This window comes from Lepisosteus platostomus, chromosome 20 (assembly GCF_059453375.1).
Source record: "Lepisosteus platostomus isolate fLepPlt1 chromosome 20, fLepPlt1.hap1, whole genome shotgun sequence".
Taxonomy (NCBI): domain Eukaryota; kingdom Metazoa; phylum Chordata; class Actinopteri; order Semionotiformes; family Lepisosteidae; genus Lepisosteus; species Lepisosteus platostomus.
Genome location: NC_142630.1, coordinates 2,233,635 through 2,256,153, shown reverse-complemented (window position 1 = coordinate 2,256,153; position 22,519 = coordinate 2,233,635). Strand labels below are relative to the sequence as shown.

The following is a 22,519-nucleotide window of genomic DNA, read 5'->3' as shown; positions in this document are numbered from 1 at the left end:
GAAGAGGACCAACCGAGGAACTGGAAGAGTTGAGTATGGTTTGGAAGATGAGTTTTTGTGAAAAGTCTGGGAGGGGCTTGTGGAAGCTGTTACGTAGCTTAGCTGCCTCATTTTGCTAGAGAAGGACAGGAAGAAGTCATTTTGCTGTTCAAAAAGGAGCTAGGTAGGCCTTTATTTTATTTGGTGTATTTTGGATATTTATTGTCCCCGTGCTGTATATAAAAGAACACTAGTCTGTACAGCTGTGCCCATGTGCGCACTCCTGGGTACGCCTATTTTAAAGACCCCCATAGTTAGTAGTTAACTGACTCAAAGATCTCATCCAGCACTTCTGTGAAAAAAACAGGGAAGCTCCTTCAACAACATGACTGGCAAACGTGTTCCAAGCACCTGCAAATTCTTATGTTCTTCGGTTTTTAATACACCGTACCTCAGGATATTTTCCACTTACATCCTCGGGCTGGAGTTCACAGCCCTATTGCTTGAGGGGGGACAGGAGCCGGGCAGCGCGGGGCTCTTACCTGAGATGGGTTATAGACAGGGAAGTCCTCCACTGGCGGGATCAGGCCTTGGGCGATCAGCTGACCGTATGAGGGCGGGGCCTCTCTCCTGACAAACTCCGCCTCCAGGCGGGTCATCTGGGTTTCAAAAGCTCTGGGGAAAAGGCGGAGACGATTAGACCAGGCCGCATCGTTCACAATCATCTGCCACCACAGTGGTAAACAGCCTCTTGCCAGCTCTGGGAAAACCAAGCAACCTTCTCCTCTCTGACTGGACTAAAATCTGGTCAGGGGCATGTGTCTGCCGATTTGATGACTTCACATTTAATCTTCTGAAACATCTAGCTCGACTGCTAAATCCACCAAAACTCTTGGGCATTCTTTTGTTATTCGAGAGATTTCCCCCTCAAAGAGGAAACATTTAATCCTGATCAAGCTAAGAAAAAAAATGAGGGTAGACACTATTTAAGTCTAAACACTGGTCCAAATTATTTATGTGCAGACGGTCCAGAACTATAAGACATGGCAAGGAGACCCTTCCACATCAGTACAGCTCTTATTTCAAACTTGGAGAACATCAAATCAATATTGTGAGTCATGACAGGTCCCCCCAGAAAGATGCAATTAACCGGGGCAAGAGGTAATAAAACTGCTAAATTTATCTTCCTCTCCCAGTGGCAGGAACTGGACACCAGGAGGTCAGGATCCATCTGGTCAAACACAGAGTTGCCTGGGCAGATTCCCATGAGGTTTCCGCGAGGCTAGATTGCAGTGACATCAGCGCCAGCAGATGCAGCCGACAAGCACAATTTAAACGAATCAATGCAGGATAAATACGTTCCCCCCGGGGGAGCGGGTCAAGTCAGGCGCGGTGACCACAACACTCAAACCCGATTAGTCTGGCTGTTCATTTCCTCAATGCAAACAACTCGTGGAAAGCCCGATCCTCCAGAAATATTTCACAGAACAGATGTACCCCACCGGCCCGCTCTCCAAAAGGACACCCCTCAAACTCCCGCCAGGCGGCTTTTTCTGAAGCAGGTGAGGAGAGCGGCACTCACACGGGGGGGAGGGAAGGGAGGCGCGGGGACGGGGGCCCACCTGTACTCGCGGGCGCGCAGGGAGTAGAGCTTGAAGGCGCAGCCCAGCGCCACGACCAGCAGCAGGCCGCACACCAGGCTCCCGACGAGCGCGGCCGTGATGACCTTGCGGGGCACGGCCACCAGGCAGTCGTGCTCGTCGCTGCCGTCCTGGCAGTCCTCCTGCCCGTCGCAGCGCCACGTCTCGAAGATGCACAGGTTGGTGCCGCAGTGGAAGTTGCCCGGCTGGCAGGCGTGGCAGTTCTTCTCGTCCGACCCGTCCGGGCACCTCTTCTGGTTGTTGCAGCGCTCGGCGGCCGGGTAGCAGGCGCCGGAGCCGCCCTCGCAGGGGTACTCCCCCTGCGGGCAGGCCTGGCAGCCCTCCTCGTCCTTGCCCGAGGGGCAGTGCCAGTAGCCGTCGCAGCGCTCGCGCTCCGAGAAGCAGCCCTGGTCGCTGCCGCAGGGCCGCTCGCGGGGGAAGCAGTAGCCCTTCACCTGGTAGGTGGCGTTGAACCCGTGGCCGCCGCCGCGGGGCTTGGCGTGGTACAGCACGGTGAGCTGGCCCCGGCTGGACTCCAGCAGCACGGGCCGGTGGTTGCTGTGGTAGGACAGGGCCTGCAGCAGCCGGTCGCTGCGCTCGCCGAGCCCGTCGTACACCCGCACGTAGTCGCCGGAGCCCAGCTGCAGGTCCAGCTGCAGCAGGATGTGCTTGCGGTCCTGCGTGTCGACGAGCCAGGAGCAGCGGAGCTCCGCCGGGCTGCGGCTGGGCCGGAAGAAGTCGGGCGAGGCGAAGGAGCCGTAGAAGTTGCCCAGCCGCTTGCCGCAGGAGGTGTCGGGGCAGTCGTCCTCGTCGGCGCCGTCCGCGCAGTCCCTGGCCGAGTTGCAGCGCAGGGCGTTGGGCAGGCACCGCGTGGACTGGGCCTGGGTGCACTGGAAGGTCCCCGGGGGGCACAGGCCGGGCGGGGCCTCGGTGGGCGGCGGGGCGCAGCTCCCCTCGTCCGTCGCGTCCCCACACTCGTCCATGCCGTTGCACCGCCAGGAGCCCGGGAGGCACTTCCCGTTCCCGCAGAGGAACTCGTCGGCCTGGCAGCTGCTCCGGCCCAGCTGACCTGCGGGACACAGACCACACCGCGATCGGCTCGCCGCTTTCCCCTGGCCCTCGCCAGCGCAGGTCACTGGGAGACCACCGAGACCTCACACCTGGGAGGATTTACCACCAACAGCACCTGCTGGTGAGACATTCATTGCAATGGCGCGCTGGAGGGAGATCCTGAAACTGCTCTGTCGATACCCGGGAGCTTCTCCGGGTCAGATTCAAGTGGGAAGAGGCCTGACAGCGGCTGCTGTTCTCTTGTAAGCTCTTCCCGGTTCAAGAAGCCAAACGGTCTGTGAACAGCCTTGCAGCCACCTGTGTGTTTTTATGGAACAGATCAGAACGCCTGACGACGCCGTGCGCTTTCAGACGGCACAGCTAACGCCTGCACTGATCTTGGGACATGTGGGAAAACAAAATTAGACTTTGCTTTTCCACTTTCATTATTCTTTTAATCTGCTCTTCCTCTCTGTTCGGCCAGTCAGAAAAATGTGAAATATTCTAACTAGAAAACAATAATTGTCAACTGGGATTTCTCTATTTTATTTCTGATTACTTTGAATCTGTGGATTTTACTTAAACCAACCCCATTAAGAGAATGCCAATCAGTGCTCTTTTTCTCCTCCATGAGGTGCAGATCCTCAGTTGGCCAAAGGCCAAAATCTTCTGTATCCCCAAAGCGCAATTTACAAGCAGTGCAGTACTGTGTCCTTTGAGAAATTGTAACTTGACAATGATTTCTGTAATTACACTAAGAAACAAAGACAGTTCAATGAACTGTTATCTACATCCAGAGCAAGAAGCCCCAAAGCACAATCAGTGGTTTTCAGCGTATAAATGCACAGTTGTACAATGGGTATTGATCCTGAGCCCGTCTGCCCCAGGCACGATATGGAATGTAGAGGAAAAAAGAAATCAATGTCTCAAAATCCTGGCAGATGAGGTTTTTCTGATGTTGATACTGTTTCTGAATCCCTGAAACACAGCATGAACTGTGTTAGACCAAGGCCTCTATATAAATTGAAATGGTGCATTGCAGAGCGGCAAAGTCTAGAGACCGTTATTCTTCACACAGAAAAACTGCCGGAAGCTACCCTATCAAAATTCCCTCAAAATGCCATCGATCCCAAACCACCAGACTCGTCGTGATCCTCCTGGAGGTACGAGGAACGCGCTCTGATCGTTAGAAACTTCAGTGTAATCCACGTACAATTCTACCTTCTCCATAGAGAAGAGAAAGAAACAAAGACACCAGATCCAATACCACACTTGCACAAACCCAAGAGAAACGCTTTTCAGAAACACTGGAGACTATGGATAAGAGAGATTAGATGAATAAGACAAATTCATGTTTAAAAGACCATCACTAACAACATCTGTTTTAGAAAAGGCATTGCAATTTAAAAAAAAGGCAGAAATATCTTGTAGTTGTAGTATTTTAGGGTTCCCTAGGTTATATGTAGTGAACTAAAATGAGACTTACACTGCGTTTTCCATGTACCTGCTGCACAGCCTGCGGTTATCACAATCTGTAGACTTCCCAAGCATCGTGCTGCCTTTTAGGCGAACGTGCTTATTTCAGATTGAATGAGATTTGGAGCCTGGGTGATCTTCTACAGCACCGACACTGCTGTGTTCCCCGATTTCCACTGGGCACAGCTCCTGCACGCCTCAGGAGATGGGTCTCCAGCTCACACACTGTGGGGCTCCCTCTACTTTGACACTCCTGTTTCTCTGTGCTGTGCTGCTTTCTTACTCGCTGAGCTCTGCTGTGGTGGCGGCAGCTTTTGAATCTGCCGCCGTCACGCCAAGCCTCAAAAAGCTGAAAAGACTCTGGATGATCTCTGCAGTTCGCAGCCCAGATCTCAGGCGCGTTTCCTCGCAAAGCCACCGGAAGAGGCGGGGACGCGTCTGGGGGATCTCCCGGCACTCACCCCGGATGTACGAGAGGCGGAAGCCCTGGGCCTGGCCGGAAGAGGCGGAGGCGGAGTGGAAGTGGAGCCAGACGTGGCCGCGGGTGGAAATGAAGGGAGGCGGGATGAGCGACCCGCACACGCGGTACTCCTCCCTCCAGGTGGGCCCCAGCAGCAGCCAGTCACCCGCGCACTTCCCAGACTCCTCCAGGTCGAAGTTCCGGAAACTGCGGAGGCAAGACCCACGTCAGGACCCAAGACCCCCTTGGGCGCAGCCAGCTCAGCGGTGAGCGGAAAGGGGGGAAGTGAGCATGTTCTTTCTGCGAAGGCTTATTCCCGGCTGAAAAGAGAAGAAATGAAGACCACCGGCTCTGGAGCCGTCGTCAGCTGAAGAAGGCTCCACAGCCGAAACGTTGTGTTTCTTTTTTTCTCTGTTCAGCAGGAGTAAACCTTGACGTGTTCCTTGGCAGCCTGCGCGTGCTGGCGCAGCTCCCTGCTTGATGTTCTTTCTATGATTGCCGTGGCCTTGGTAGAACAAACACTGCTCTGTGCAAAACATACAGACACCCATTTCCTAGATGCTTCTTCCGATGCAGGGTCGCGGGGGAGCTGAAGCCTAACCTGGATAGCAACGAGCAGAAGGCAGGGTACACCCTGGACAGGACACCAGTCCATCACAGGGCACACCAACGCACACACCAGGGCCAGGTCTCCCAGAAGATAATTAACCACCATCTCTTTGGACAGTGGGAGGAAACCGGAGAACATGGAGGAAATACACACGAACAGGCGGATAGCACCCCAAATCAGGAATTAAACCCAGGGTCTGCGAGACATATCCTGCTTGCACACCCAAATGTATTTTGCTACTTCTACCTGAGAACACTGCCAGATGATGAAGTGCTCTCCAGTACAGGAATATTTAAACTAGACCATTGGTGTACTATCCTCTCTAACAACAGCCTTCAGAGTTGATATTTTAGCAGGCAAGAACAACATGTTTTGGTTTTATTCTGTACAGAGTGACTGGTGATTGGTCCAGACAGGACTGTGGCTTGGTGCTGAGACTCTGTCTCCAGGGGCCTGTGTGAAATACGTTAGTATAACTGCTGGTATGGTTCAGCTCTTCTTTGAATTAAGAGGAATTCTCATTCAACAGGCCAAAATTGCTCAGAGGGAACCTGGCGAAAATGTACAAAATCCTTAGACGACTGTGAAATACGAGGAAGAAACCAGGACTGGAGATGCACCTCAACTTTTGCCATCAGAAGGCTTCCAAGAACAGAGTCTATGTTAGCGAAGGAAATAATGAGAAAATGCCACAATCCTATGCAACTGATTCAGAAACAATTAACAAGAAAGGGTTGATTTTTCAACTTGAAAATAACTCTTTATATCGTGCAAATATAGTGATACGGTTATCTCGTAGGAAAGACCTAAGAAAAATGTCTCCATTGAACAGCCTAATTTTTTTATATTATACCATTTATATACAGGTGCAAAAATAAATATTGCACATTTAAACTTGGACTCAAGTCATCTAGACTAATGATGTATTACTGCAGGCTGAAACACAATGTTAAATGTCCATGTTTTAGCTCCGTTATCAAGAGAGATTGTAACAACAGCAACACAGCCAATGCTGTATTCACCTGACACATGATACTTTAAAGTTTCAAGAAACAGCGCTTTTGTAACAGCTGAACAGGGTAAAGGAATGGGCATCTTTCCAAATGGAAAACTAGCTTACAGTTTGTGGTTTGATGTGTCTGGGCTGTAAAACCGCTGATAATGGACGCAGCCTTGCCTCTCAGAAGGTGAAGCGTCTCACACGTAATTTACAACACTTCACATTCTGCAGAGATCACACTCTTATCCAGCAGTGCTTTTGATCTTGCTGCCTAATGACAGCTGCACAAGAAATGTAATTGCACAGAAATCCTGACAGGGGGGGAGAAGTTGTTCCTGAGGCTGTGGCAAATCTTTCTCATGCCCTGAGACAGACACGTTTCAGCCCCCTAAGAGCACAGAAGAGCCAGGATGAGCACCACACTGTGTCAGGTGTAGAAGAGGAGATAAACCGACACTCAGGAGCTGTCAGATTCGCCTGTGGCAGCTCCTGCCATGTCAAAGGGTGAATGTGCTGTGATGCGTGTCGGCACTAGGCCAAGCCACCCCACCGATGCATGTCCTTATCGAATACATTAAGACCGGCAGACAAGTCTAAAACAGAATTAATAATAAACTGTAACTTTTCTTTTTCTCCCGAGCGTTGCCCGGAATAACAGAAACGCACTAGGTAAGGACTTGGATTCAGAATGGATACTTCTACTGTATGTGACCAGCCATGGCCTGACCTTCTCGCAAGCTACACAAGTGAAGAGACCTTGGGAGACTTCCCAGGAAATCCAGGACCCAGCTGCATGTGCTGTAGGTAGACCAGTAGGTGGGTCTCCTCTCTGAAGAGGAGCGGCATGGAGAGAGGTGTCTCTGCGCTGTGGGAGTTATTGAACTGAGGATGGGAAGCTGAAAAGAGGTCCTGACTCTGGTCATTCAAGATCCCATCCCATCTTCTGAGCAGGAACATTAAAAGCTTGTGACTCATACTAGCTCAATATAAACAGATTATGTACATTCATACTCATTTCCAGCTGTACCTCTAATAGAGGAGTGCAAAATGATTTAAGAAGCCTGGAAGAACTAAGACGCTAATATTGTTAAAGAAACAAGAGCTGCTTCAAAACCCATTTGAAAGCTTAAAATAATTCAGGCTCTTAAAGTGAATTTTAGAACTAAATTAAAGATTTCTTGACATTTCCTTCTGAGCACTTATTCCAATAGTTAAGAGATTAGAATTAGGTTTGAAAGGAGCTTAGGTCCAGATGTATTGTGTAAGTTTTTCACCCAATTTGCAAAAGTTTTTATAAATTGGTAAAATAAAACCTGCAGGGGGCTATAAATGTCGAAATGTTACTTTCGCCTTTCAACTCTTAAATGAACCGTCTGAACAAGCTGCGGCTCTGAAAATCGGGCATCCCTGAGCTCACACTCGCTGTGGGCGTGAAGTAGTTCTGAGTTTCCAGCAACGGAGCTCCTAGCGTCCGTCCACACGTCAATAGCCTGCCGGCGCGACGTTCTTTCTACCACAGAGGCTGCTCTTCAAAACCCATATTCCAAAATTAATTCTGTGCCCTCCTTCCTCGCAAAGCAAAATTCATCCCAGGCCCAGTCTGTCAGAGCTTTTCCATCCCTCGATTCTGAGCACTCATTAAAATTCTGGAGGTCGGCAAACAGGAACTTAAATCCTTCTCCATCCGTCCCAGCCTCTCTCGTCTAGTCTCAAGGCGATCAGGACAGCAGCTGAATGCCAAGCTGCCGCTGCTACAGTTGCCCCCGAGACGATATTTTTTCTTTGTTCCAGTTGACTAGACCAGGCATGAATTTCCTCTAAAAGGTCAGCAATGAAGCAGCTGAATAAGGAAACCATTGCGCCCTTGCTCCCTGGTCACTGAGGCATGTGCTGAACAGTATTGATTGCCATCAATCCCATCCTTTCTCTGAGCTACTTAGTAATGATCGGAATGCATTTCAAGGGTGTAATATTATAGATTCTCCAAATTAATGTGTTGGGGTTTTGCCATCTAAAATGTCGTGTTTTCTGGCATTTGCAAGCCAGTCCCTGTTTTCCATCTGGAATAGCAGTATGTTTTGAGCGAACAATTTCACACCCCCTGTGTGCTCCCAGTGCAATTTAAAATTCAGCTAAAGCAGCACATAAACAGACGTTTCAGCCGCGGCTGTATATCAACGAACTGAAATAACGAGTCACTTTGTTATGCAATTGCTTGCTTTTTAAATGAGTTTAAAGCGCATATCATGATTTAAGGTCACATAGCTGGTTAACGTGCTGATCAGGAAGAGTAAAAGCTACACAGCAGGACTTGTACAGTAGGACTCATTATCATCCAGACAACAGGCAAAAAAGCTACAGTGCACACAGACTGCAGTTTGCAAGGAAAAAGAGTTCCGCTACACAATCATCACCTAAGTTATTAGATGCTCTTATTGTGTGTGCAAGGACTTTACAGAAGCCTTCTCCTCTGTGTAACACTGCAGTAGGACAAGCATGAAATATTCAAAACCACCTCTCCTCAGAACATTCACAGGCACAGAAAGAAATAAGAGCTCAGCCTTGAGAAGGGGGCTGCTGTTGTCTGCACTTGTGAGTCGGCGCAGACGCGTCAAGGCAGCACCAGTCTTCACTGCAGTTTCACAGAGAGAAACGTGTCGATTTGTTTCGACCGACACGAGGAAGAAAGCGCTTGGCCAGAGTCAATGAGAAGTGAGGTTCACTGCCCTTCGGTTCTGTGCTGCTGCATTTACTCAGGAGCGCTTGCAGGAAGTCTTTCTCGACCCAGATCGCTTACGCCAATAACTGCAGAGAACACACCAACCGGCTTGGTGATACACGCCTGTGAGAAACTGTGAAATTGTTGATCGCCTATGAAAAGCACTAATTCCCAAAGCAATTTTAGGTGTGAGAGGAGATAGCACTCAGAGTGGAATGAAAAAGAAAGCAAATTGGATTCAAAGAGTGCAGCTGAGACCAGTATCCTGGCACTCGCAACCAGGAGACCCTTCATCCTCTATCATTAACAGCTCAGAGTCTCCACTGGTCACTGTGTTGTTCCAGCATGTAATTATGGGAATATTGATTATCTGGTTTCCAAGACATGCTCCATTGAAATCCCTCCTCCTCCGATCTACTTTGGAGAGTTTACAAGACATCTGATTAGGTTTTGAAACAACTAAGACAGTGTAAGGTCATAATCTCCAAGATACAATCATAAGTTCACATTAACCACAGGCAAAGCAAATGGTGCTGTTTAAAAATGTAAATTCATAACTCTTCACAGGTCTTCACAGATGTAGCTACAGACCAACTACTACAGACAGGTAAAATGTCATTAATTAATAATTGCTTACATTTATAAAGTGTACATATGTGTAAAGAATTATTATTATTATTATCATTAGGGCCACTGCTCTACCTGATCCATATAAGCAATGAGAATCTACCTAAACACAACCCTAAAGCACCTATTGAAAATAAGAAGCATCTAATTTTGCTCAAATATCAATTGTTTACATTGCTTAAAGCAGAGCCAGAGAAGCATCATGCTGTTTTACAATAAAAAGTGAGTGCTTATAATAGCAGGCAGGCTAGAACACTCGTAGGCCGTGTGAATGCTGTTTCAGTAAGGACCAGCTCCTCACCACCTACCTGATGGTGATGACGTCTCCTTTGTCTCCTTGGATGTTCCAGCTGCAGTTCATCCCTGCTGGATAGTTGAGTGGCCACGACGGGCTGTAAATGACTCCTCGCCTCTCTGTGTGCTGTTCCACTTTCCCACTGCACGCAGCTGAGCACAGAGCACAAAGACAGCACAACAGGACTGAGACTCATCCCAAACCCTCGGGTCATGTTTACTCTTTGTAGACATTTAACTGCTTTCTCCCCTGAAGGTGTTCCTATTGTGCAGTAAAGGTTTTGATCTAAAATAGTCACTTCAAAGGTGGCACGGTGGCACAGGGGTTAGCACTGCAGCCCCGCAGCGCTGTGGCCCTGGGTTCAATTTCAGACCAGGGGTGCTGTCTGCGTGGAGTCTGCATGTTCTCTCTGCATCTGCATGGGTTTCCTCCAGGTGCTCCAGTTTCCTCTCTCAGTCTAAACACACACTGTCAGGTTAATTGGCTTCTGTGAAAACAGGCCCTGCTGTGAGTGTGTGCGCGTCTGTGTCTGTGTGTGTCCTGTGATGGACTGGGGTCCTGTCCAGGGTGTACCCCATTGCATGCCAGAATAGGCTCCAGCTCCTCCACGCCCCTGAATTGGATTATGCAGTTACAAAACTGATTGTTCTCCAAGTGTCCAGAAACAGAAATAGACTGATGAAACTTTCATGATTCCTGCTCTCTGACTGCTAAAATGAGAAGTTACTCTGGGAGCTCTTGTCAAAGGAGTTTAAAAAGTTGCGGTTCAGTTTCTGCATCTAATTACATATTCAGTAATTCTCAAGGCAGCTCACTCATAAAGATCAAACAGAATTTCATAGGAGATACAGCACAGTACAGTGTCCAGAGCCAGCAGCTCTGTGAGCTCTCTAGCGCTCCCGGTATTTTTGATCATACTGCTGTTAAAACAGGGGCAAGTGCATTATTACTAAATATTACATTATTTGAGAGATCACAAAAGGACTGTGCTTACACAGTGCTAAGTAACTATTATGCCTTGTCTCAGCCGCCACAGTCAACTTATTTGTTAGTTACTTCTGTAACTATAATTTAATAACTGATCAGTGCATCATAAGCAACCAAAGTTTAATCTGAAAAAGTGAAAAGGTCTTTGCATGGGATGGGAAATGCCAACGAAGATGTACATTTCAGAAATGGGTCAATAAATAATTTGGAAAACCAGCCCTACAAAAAAAAGACAAACCCCAATATCTGAACTTATTTTGGCAGCAACAGGAAATGACTTTCGAATGTGTTTCATGGTGGCTACACTAGCACCAGAGGAACAAGAACCACCTTCAGGAGAAGTGGGCATCGACAACTAATGAAGCCTTCATCGATATCGAGACGTGATATTATACACCGAGGTGTGTTAAGGCGTGGGGAGGAGTTTGTTTGTGCTCCTTGTGCTCCTGTGGGTTTACTCCGGGTGCTCCGGCTTCCTCCCACAGTCCAAGGACATGCCGGCAGGTTAACTGGCCTCTGGGAAAACTGGCCCCGGTGTGAGTGAGCAACCACCTATCCAATAAACCAGTTAGAAAGAAAGTGTGAGGAATGGGGTCAACAAATTTCCCTATGTGAACGCATTTTAATGCATGCACCCCAATATGCTGGCAACATTGAGCGCCTTTGACACTGTCCAGCATGTCTCTGAAATCTGCTCCTCTAGCCAGATACAGCAGACTAAGGATAAAAAAAGTGGCTGCTCTGGATTCCCTTTCAGAACAGCGCGCTCTGCTTCAAACACCAAGGAAGGAGGACAAAGGCTGAGGACCCCTAACGCATTCAGGTCAGGAGTACCGTGTCAGTGATGCAGCTTCACAAAATCAAATACATGCCCGTGGATATGCTGTCTGTCTGAACACCATCACAGAAGATAGCGCTTTCTGCACACGAAGACAAAAGTAACACCTGAGTCCAGCACTCAAAACTTCTCCCCACTCCTTGAGGCAAATAAAGTCATCTGATTCACACATATCCACAGAACAGCACTTCAGCCTTGGGAGATACTCACATCTGCCAGTTCCTAAGCCTCTGTGCAATGCTCTGAAAGAGCCTTGGAAGAAGAGTTAAAAAATAAGACAGCCTTACATGCTATTTCCAACACTGTGCATACAAGGCAATGTTCCCAAATTATAAGCAAGGAATCACGTTTTTTTCTTTGTTGCAAGTTGTGCTTGTTACATGAGAAGCTGCACATAGAAGGCAAAGACAAGCATCCGTCTGTCCACAGAGCTGTAGTGATGCAGACAGCTGTACTTGGGGCTATTCTCAATACTCTTAATCTGCAGAGAGAATAAAAATGACCAGGGTCTTATCTCCAAGGGTATCTAATAATATTATAAAGCGACAGGAAAAAACAATGAATATAAACTTAGATGTTGAGGCCAAGTCCATTTCAGTTTCTCTTTACAATCTTTGAAGTAGAATTCATACAATGGATAATGTTCCCGATGGTCAGCTTCTATTGGTGCTTTACAACTGTAACCCTTAAAAACAAATCGAACCGCCTGCAATTTCAGAATTATCTGAGCAACATCAAACATCAAAAAGGAGAAAAACTGCAGCAAGTTTACTTCTGACGCTCGATGCTCCAGTTCACAATTCTGACACATCTATCGAGCTCAAAGCACGCAGTCGGCACCTTCAGGAGAGAACGAGTTTTAAATGAAAAAAGGCATCAAATTAAAATCACTCTGCGTTGCCTTTTGCCTGTGGAGTTATCTCCCCTCACACAGTGTTTCTCAGCACAGTTCCTACATTATACTGCACTCCAAAGTGTGAAAATGTCAAGAAGCATTCAAGAAAACATATGCAGATAATTAATGAAAATAATGGCTCTGTTCCAACACAGCCAAGGGAAACAGGAGTTGCTGCTTTGTGAGCAGAAAAGCTTTTAATTAGTTTTTTTTTCACTTTGCAGTGCACATAAAACATATAACGAAGTGATTTTACAGTGGGAAACCTATAAATTATAATTGGCTTCCCTGAATCTAGGTCTGCAGAATTAGCTGATTTGCTTGAAGCAGTTCAGTTTTGCGCTAGAAAGAAATAAGGTCTTCTCACAATGCTCGCCAGTTCTAAGGTCAAGATCAGAACTGCATGGTCCTCTGTTTTACATAAACAAGTTTTTCACTTCCCCAGGGCGTACGTACCCAGCAACATCACAGCCTGAAAACATGAATAAGACGGCTCTCGTTTAGGATCAGCTGGTGGATCCTTGTGGCGGAGGAAGCCCTGGAAAAATGACTCACTAATTAAAAAAAGGGTTCAGAACTTAACACAGCTTAAAACGAGGAGTGGAATAAGAATTGGAACCAGATAATGACCCATCCAGCCTTTTTCTAGCCACTTCTTCCAAATCAGGGTCCCTGCAAGTAACAGGCACGAAGCAGGACACACCCTGGTCGAGACGCCAGTCCATCGCCGGGCAGACAAACACAGACACTAACACCAATGCCAATCTTCCCAGAAACCAATTCATTACCAGTAGGTCTTGGCACAATGGGAAACTGATGCATCTGTAGGAAACCTATGCAAATGTGGGAAGAACATGTAAACTCCACACAGACAGCATCCCAGGTCCAGAATTGAGCCCAGAGCCCCAGCACTGCAAGGCAGCAATGCCAACCACTGGGCACCTTGATTCCCTCTGGGTAATAATAAGAAAGTCTGAACAGAAAGAACAGAACCACCTAGCAATTAAAAAACAACGAAAGAATATCTGGATATGTTTGGTGTCAACAAAGCAAAGCTTTGATGATAAACCCAGGGCTGAAAGATACTGTGACAACTGTGAAAGCAGCAAAGGAAGCCGATGAAGACTTAGACAAGATGCAAGCCTGGACAAATAAATCCGACGCAAGTATTTGAAAATCATCAAAGCCACTGACGAAGTCGACCAAAGGACGTCTTGCAGGCTGGATGGGATCCCTGGATCATTCATCTGCCAGCAATTAAACATTTCTTTTCAATCTAAATCAAGAAGAGGCAACAGAACACTGCTGTGATTGCTGACAAGACAGAGCAGCACGTGTCAACACTTGCTCAAATCTCTTAATGTAGATTCCTTCTCCTACAAATACCCATGACAAGGATATTAACTTCGTCCCCTTCGTTCCACGGCAGTAACAGTATTACAACTACTAACCCTCTGTCAGAAGGGCAACCGAGAGTCCTGGATACCAGATTTAAAACCTTTATTTTATTAACCTGCAACACCCTTGGCATACAGTACACATTCATCACGTTCATTTAATTCTGAAGACTGCAAACGCGGTTCCCAATTCCAGCGTCCAGTCGGCTTCAATGAAACCCAGGAGGCCAGTAAGGAAAGGGAGGCGCTGTGTTTTATTTTGGGGTAGTTAAACCGGCTCCCCGCTGGGAGAGGCAGGATCCCAGAATCCCGGGGCGTGTGACCTTGCCGATTATTTGCACACTCGTGAGTTGCAGGGAATAGCGGAGGAGGGGTGTGGGGGATTGGGGGATTGGAGGGTGTCATACTGAGAGGATTTCCGTGACCGGAATGTGAAACGCAGTGTGGCAGTGCGTTGCATTACAATAGCGCTGCATTTCCCTAGAACTGTTAATAACGAATACAGTGACAGAACAACCAAAGCACAGGCATTCAGGGCATCCAATGTTTCTGTTTGTTTTTTTCTTAAAACTGCTAGAAAGGAGAAAAAGGAACAAAACGCACACTCCGAATGTTCCCATCGTTAGATTTCCATTTTGCTTAATCTAATCTGCTGTGCGCTGCCTGCTTGTTTTTTGAAGCAGGCGTCAGGGCTGAACCTTGGATGAGTCCTCAGAGAGGCGAGTTTCAGCTACAGTGAACAAGGAACAAGGCACTGCTGCCTCTTCGGCGTGTGACAGACTGGTGCCACTTAATTATTGCTGTGGTGGAGAAAGCCGTGATGAAAGGCTGCCACTAAAATAGGCCAGTACCACCCTCGACAAAAACCCCATGCTGACACTTTACAAAGGGCTGAGGTGTAAAAGATCACTGACGTTATTCAGAGGAGCCTCGGTTCAGCTATTGCCTCTTCCTGGCGGCTGGGAATCGTGTCAAGACCCTGGACATGTCGGTGGTCATTTGACCTGCCTGACGACACCATAGGAGCTTTTCAACAAAAGTATTTAGTCGTTTTGTTCAGCCATTTCAAGTTCCATTAGATTCTACAAATTCAGATGCATTACATAACGATATAAGGACACAAGAAGGGTTGTGAACGAGAGAACCCCTCTAGCCCCTTCGCTAGTCAGCAGTTAATTGAGCCGAGAATCTCCTTCAGCCGTTTTCTGAACGATGGCGAGGTATCTGCTTCGACACCACGGCTGAGTCCACACTCCCGCAACCCTCTGTGTAAAGAAGTGCCCCCCCCCGTTCTCGATTTTAATGCACTTCCTCGCGGTGTCCACTTCAGCCCTCAGCTTCGTGGTGCACTGCTCGTCATGAAGAATCCCGCTGTGCTGCCTTCGGCAGTTTGAGGGTGCTTTTATGCACAGAAAGGGAGAATTTTTCCTTGAATTCTTTCAACAGATTGATAAAGACCTGAAACACCTTTTATTAGACAAGGCATTTTGGATCCATCCATTCATTTTCTAACTGCTCTATCCAGTTCAGGGCCACAGGGGAGCTGCCCAGGCAGGGTACACCCTGGACAGGACGCCAGTTCACCGCAGGGCACACACAGACACACACACCCTGGACAGGACGCCAGTCCATCGCAGGGCACACACAGACACACACACCCTGGACAGGACGACAGTTCACCGCAGGGCACACACAGACACACACACACCCTGGACAGGACGCCAGTCCATCGCAGGGCACACACAGACACACACACCCTGGACAGGACGCCAGTTCACCGCAGGGCACACACAGACACACACACCCTGGACAGGACGCCAGTTCACCGCAGGGCACACACAGACACACACACACCCTGGACAGGACGCCAGTTCACCGCAGGGCACACACAGACACACACACCCCGGACAGGACGCCAGTTCACAGCAGGGCACACACAGACACACACACCCCGGACAGGACGCCAGTTCACCGCAGGGCACACACAGACACACACACAAACATGCTGGCATTTCGGATACACGCTTAACATTTTCCAGAACGGGAACTGTTTTTCCCTGTGTGTTCTTTACGCAAGGTTTCAGATGGTATTTCCTCTGTGGGTGACCTGAGGTTTCTTCAGGAGATGCTATTCCTACAGCAGGGCTGGACACAACACCTGAGGCTGTGAAATGTCATCAGCCCAATAACATAGCACATCCTGTTTCCATTTTTCTGGGTCTTCGAAAGGTACCAGCTTATGAAACCCAGGTACGTTAGATCAATGTGTAACAGAGAGCAATACTGAAACTGGCAAATGTTATTAGCAATCAGGCTGGAATGAATGGTAAGAATGTGTTAACATTGCATTATTATAAAGAGCCTAAATTCCTTAGTCAGTGTCTTGTTAAATTAATGTGGCAAGACCATTTATTCTGTGATATACTGTACACTTCAAACACATCCCCCAACTGCCTTTAAACAAATCATATCTGAATCTACTGCAAGAATGGTTCTTGATAATCCTGTTGAAAGTATCCATCTTTGAATTACTAAACAATTTTGTATGGCCTCTGTTAAAGCACATGTTGAATGAGAAAGAACAAGTAGTCCAGCATTTTTTTTAAACTGCCCAAACTCTTACATTTGAAGCTTTCAAAAGATCCTGCTGCAATGACTGATGTCAGCAGGTTATCAACCAAGAATTGGGGTCACAAGTGCAGAATACAGTCAGCAGTCCCCTGTGCCACGTCTATAGAGTATGAATTTCACACACGAGGCACTGCAATTTTAGTCCTCCCTCACAGCCTTTGAGGACACTCAAGATCTCTGTACTGAGTAAACAGAAGCAGGTCAATTAGAGAAAAAGCTGAAGGGATGTGAAAGACTTACTCACCTCTTTCCCTCTCCAACTGGATCTGAACCTTCACATCTTAACAGAACACTCAAACACCAACCAATCGTAAAACACTTGGTGGCACAGAACTGATGATCAAGGTCTGCCTATTATATAAATATATAAATTAATATAACCAGTGACCAGCACATAAAAACAATAAAAAGACAAACATGGCATTTAAGGATAAAACAAACCCTGGGACCCTTTGGTTAAGTCACTTTCTTAAGTAAATAGGCCTACAGGCCTTTAGCAGTGTAGCTATAACTTAACAGACAAGCCCTGTGGATCTGATAAGTCTAACAGATGAGATCGAGTTTGAATGTCTGTGTGTGCAATCTGATGTGGTGCGTTTTACTCCAACCAAAAAAACGTTTTCAGCAGAGTACAGCGAACATAACCTGCGAACGAGTAACCTCAGTCGCCCTGCATGTCAATGGAAACATGTCTTCACTCCTAGCAGAAGCACTGCTGTGGCTTCAGAGTGAGGATGAAACGGCGGCGGTGCTGGAGAGGACCGACGCTGTCAGTCACGGTCCTTACCCATCACTATGGCTGAGGACTCCCCCCGTCGAGCAGCGAAGACGCCAGCTGTGGATGGGAAGAAGGGGGCGGTGAGTGACGAGGTCAGGACAGGATCTGCTCTGAACCCCTGATATACAGTTTGCTCCTGATGCACCGGCCCTGCCTGCACACTTTTATTGAGCGGTCCGTCAAATGACAGACACGCAGCAGGAACAGCAAACACTTCTAAGACAACAAGGCTCAAAAAGCAATGAAACACCAGGAAAAACAAAAGCATTTTAAACATACTGTATTGTTTGAAGGCTTTTGATATACGGTACTTTACAGGACTTGCTTGTATACTAGTATACTCTGTAAACATGTAGACTTTGCTTCTTGTGAAGGAAAAGAATTGCACTATGACCACATTAACAAGCATACAAGCAGCTGCACTCTTGTGCACTTTGTTCAATATGACTTTTACTTGTCATTTCCAAAGATAAATTTCAGTTTTAACAAGGTCAGAATGCAGAACTTTAACTGATGTCATGAAACTTTGGTGGCATTGTGAAGTCACACTAAATGTAAAACGATGGTCTTGCCTTCCCCAATTTGAAAAGACGGTTTCCCTTCTTGACAGGCTTGATGTCTGAAACACAGACACACACAAGCCTATATTTTTACATTTTTAGTTTCTGGTATCCGAAAAAAAATAAGTCTAGGCTGGACCTAGAAAATGCTGAAAATCATCTGAACAGTTTAACCGGGAGCAGAGCTCTCAGTATGACCTAAACTCATCCCTACATAGCTTTGGACAGCCTCCAACATTTATCGCAATAGAACATATGAGCATTTTAATATAAAGCACAAGGTCATTCCTCACTTCCCCCTTTAAATCCCCATTTTCATCCTACCCTGCCAGATGAAAAACAAAGTTGGAATTTCTGCTTGTTGTCCTTTAACACTGACAACATGTCCCTGTAAAGGAGCAAATTGTAAAGGAGCAAAAACTGGTGCATACAGTACATTTTTCTAAAAAAACAGGCATGCAACAGCAGGCTGTAGTATACAGAGCTTCCTGCATTCTTCTCCCTTCCAGTGTGTTTCAGAAACTTGAAAGTTTTGCTTGCAGTGATGATGTGTCTTTATCTTGTCTCATTTCTGTTTCAGTGTGGCTTATCTTGCACACTCCTGTGAAGATCTGTAGACAAAGGCACTCCATAAAGCCACAGTGTAACCTTATTTTAAAACGCTTAGAAAGGATGACCTACCTGCATAAAAATCCTTCAATTTTTGTTTGATAATGGGAACATAGCAAGACGCACCATGCTTGTAAGTTGACAACTGGTAGGTGGTCTGAAGTTGCCATTTAACCTCTGGCACAGAGCTCTGGCTAGAACTACAGTTACTGAGACCTCTGATAAGACACTGTACTCCCAAATTCCCAGGCTCTTCTTTATCCAAACTGTCTTATTCTGACCCAGAAGTGATGGATCCCTCCACAAATCCGATACTATTTGAAAAGAAAAAAACTAAAGCAAAACTCCCATCAATCACAGGAGTTTTTGCCAATAAAACTCAGGTATTGGCTTTCAGTTTCAATGTCATTACCTGTTGGAAAGGATCCAAGCCAGCATTGGAGAAGACAGTTTGCATGAAGCAGTTTGGGGCGAAAAAATTCTCAAATTACTGGCAAACGGTCACGTTTCCCGAACATGTCTGAGCACAACAGTGCAACATAGTAGGCCCTGAGTGCAGAACTAGCATCTGGTTCTCAGTATCGATAATTAAAAACCTTGAACTGTTGTGTATATGACCAAACTAGCCCGACTATGCAGGCAAGTCCTGTAGTTTTCAGTAACAACCTCATGACATCACCTGCAGCTTTTAGTTTTGAACTCTCACCACTGTGCAATATTGATGTACCTGTTCACATTTGCTTGCATTTTTCAGTCTACTTCCTTAGACCATAAAACGTTCTCCTGAATACAACTTTGCCTAAGACCCAGATCTGGTGCTAAAAAAAAATAACTGTTACAATGGAGACCAAAAAACAAACATGAGCCTGTACAAACCAACTATTTTTTATCCCAACTGAAACTGCTAGATAGTTGAGGCTGTAATCTTCTCACACACTTCTCCCCCGAGGAAAAAACATCACTGTGTGAGACAGCTTGCACGTTTCAATCACAAGACTTCCTCTTGGCTCTTCTTAATCAAGGGGAGCCTGGAGAAAGATCCCACTGCAAACACACCCTCGCTTTTAAAAATAAAAGATATTTTAGAGACTGACACTCTATTTTGGTGGGCAGTGCCAGATCTCTTATCCTGGGCTTTTCAATTCTCCAGAACCATGAAACAATAAACTGTGAGCTTTTATCATAATGTCTAACTGGGACCAGAAACAGAGAAGTGGTCAGCATACAGTATATTAAAGTATAAAGCAGGTTACCTCTTCTTGAGCTAAATGGAAAGAACCACTCCCATCAAATCAGGGTTCACTTTGTACTTTGATCTCTCCAGTCAAGCCCAGAAAGAACATGCTATGTGGGTATTATCTGTAGGATGGTCCTGGAGCAATACAGCACTGATTGTTTCAAATGTGTGTTCATGGTAAATTCTCAGAACTGTGTTACTACAGTACATCAGAGAACAGAGAAGCAACACTAAACTACTGGCTGGACAAACTGAATGAACTAAGATACTGAACTGGGGTTGATTCCCAGTTGAGTTCGTTTGCCTGGATTTATCAGCTCAATAGCATCTGCTGGTGGAACTCAGGGGTCATGGGATTTAGCCAGGTGATGACATATGAGAACACTCACTGGTCTTCAGTTATCCTCTGTTACTTAAAAACAGTGTAATAAACCTGGCACACCAGAAACAACAGGCAACGCTCTGTACTTTTGAGCTAATATTTCAACAGCTCTGTACTAATACCGCCCGAATGCAGTTTCCAGTTATTATACAAAGGAATTCAAAGACCAATGTGTAACTGTGCTCCTGATAAATACTGATTACAGTGTTCAGATGCTTTTCAAAATGCAAGTCCTGTCTTGTCTGGGGAAATATTTTAGTGTGATCACTGGGAAAGCTGACAAAAATGTCTCCACAAGCATTTTGTCAAATGTCAAGTGTGCAGCACCAGTGAGAGTATAATGTAGCCTTTCTAAATAAACACTGCAGCTGATTGATTGCTGAACAATCTGTTAAGTATTCCCCCCAAAACATTCTGCACGTACTCAAAAGCAAAGCGCGCCCAAAGCAGAATGGATCTAAATTCTCAAAAACGTCTCAGAGTTACCGATCACAAATCTAAACTATTTTGAACCTTCATCTGGAGCTCAGCTGGTGATCATCTAGTCTTGCTTATATCTTCCACAGTGACCCCAGACTGGCTCAGTGCATTGCAACACAGTCTGTGGACATTTCTGGTTTCTTTTTACGCGCTTTCATTGTATACCTTAATATACTGTTGTTTCCGTAAGAACTATCCCCTTTTCCAATGAAAGGAGTAACATTAATATGCATCTACAATTAATTATAGTGTGTAATAAAATAAACCCAGTTATAGGTTTACACAGACCAGTACCAGCTGTTTTCCTTGTACTCGAATACACTGATCATTAACTGTCTGAAAGAGTCAGTTTCTCGTTTACCTTATCCGTATAATACATTTCTCACATCTGTGTCTCTAATTACGTATGCTTTGTAAATATATATTACAGGCTCTGGTGGATCAGAATAGCTTTTTTTTCCTTATCTAAGACAGATCTAACTGAAAATATCCACAACACAGTATGAATTAATATTATCAGTTACTCTGAATGGGCAGATTTGTGGCGTAGGTGCTGCTTACCGAACCTGGTAGTACAGTATAAACACATATTATTACGGATTTAGAGTTATATTGCCAAGTGTAATAAAACAGTTAAGCACGGTTTTGCACATTTTCGTGTAACCTTTAAATCTCCGACACTATAACATCCATTTTCCACAGCACAGATTTCACTCTCGAATCGCCCGCAGACCAAAAACAAACACGGCGCGCCGGCAAAACACTCACCCGTGCAAACCAGGGCGAGCCGAAGCAAAATCCATCTTATTTTGGGAAGCTCTGCTTTTCCTGTCCTCTCCATCATGCGAACTCCCCAGACAATTCCTTTGTCATCCTGGGGATACTATGATAAACATCTACAGCTTTCCTTGTCTGGTGCTGTACGCGAACCCTGCGGGGGGGAAAAACTGCCGTCGCTCGCTCAGGTACCGTAGCGAAGGAATAGTTCCCAATTCAGCACTGAAACACTGTCTTTCTTGCAATGACACAATTCACCTTAGCAGTTCCGAGCGCACACGCCGCTGCTAACGAGTCAAAATAACTGATACCGTGTTGCCGTTCATGGCTGGCATCCTAGAAATCAACACTGGTCTCTCTCTGCCGTGAGTTCGGGCGCACACAAGTTAAAAAGACTCCTATTCCGCTATTGATCTGCCCGAAAGGAATCACCGCCGCCTTCCGCTGAGCAGAGCAGCCCTCTGCTCGTCTTCATTGATCCGCGTGTGCCACTCACACGGACGGGGGCTGAGCCAGGACAGGCGGGGGGGGAACACAACCCCAGAGATGTAATGTTCTCAGTTTCCTCCCTTGGCCGCGGGGGCACATCCAACAAATCATTTCGTGGCGGCGTGTCTTCGTCGCAACCCCTGCCTCCGTCAGTCACGCAGCCCACTCGAGAAGAATGGGGGGGCTGGCAGCAGAAATTCTCATTTTTCAACTTCCTGTCCCGACCGTGTCATCACACGGCAACCCTCACAGGTAAAGAGGCCGCACGCCGGCAACCCGGGCCGGTCCCTGTGGACATCTCCCTGCCTGGACTCCACGGGCTCTGCGCCGAGCAGGTTGTGTGTGTTTTGAAGGGAGAGAGGGGAGGGGACCGGTGTTACACGCTCTTTTCTCTGTCTTTAAAAGATCCCCGCTTTGTTTTAACGCGACTACGAATGTTACTGCCAAACGCAAGCCCTCTTGCGGGCGGAGGGGAATACTGCGCTTGGATTAACCCAGCTCGGTTCAATTAACCGGATTGTCACACACCCGCAGCGACTGAAATGAGCACAAAAACAACAAGAGACCGACGACCAATGTCCGGCCGCCTTCCTAGTCTGTAAC

The 22,519-nt window shown here is 46.7% G+C and overlaps 1 protein-coding gene across 1 annotated transcript in view; it reads right to left on the bottom strand.

The window, feature by feature from the left end:
• Positions 1–22,468, bottom strand: part of lrp3 (low density lipoprotein receptor-related protein 3) — a 28,173-nt gene extending 5,705 nt beyond the window's left edge. Inside the window, exons 1-6 of the mRNA XM_088613666.1 lie at positions 21,419–22,468; positions 17,392–17,439; positions 9,870–10,008; positions 4,607–4,812; positions 1,602–2,688; positions 522–654 (exon numbers count right to left, since the gene is read on the bottom strand). Coding sequence (XP_088469792.1) covers positions 522–654; positions 1,602–2,688; positions 4,607–4,812; positions 9,870–10,008; positions 17,392–17,439; positions 21,419–21,494 — 1,689 coding nt within the window. The 5' untranslated portion in view covers positions 21,495–22,468. The remainder of the gene's footprint in view (positions 1–521; positions 655–1,601; positions 2,689–4,606; positions 4,813–9,869; positions 10,009–17,391; positions 17,440–21,418) is intronic.
• Between the last annotated feature and the right edge of the window lie 51 nt (positions 22,469–22,519).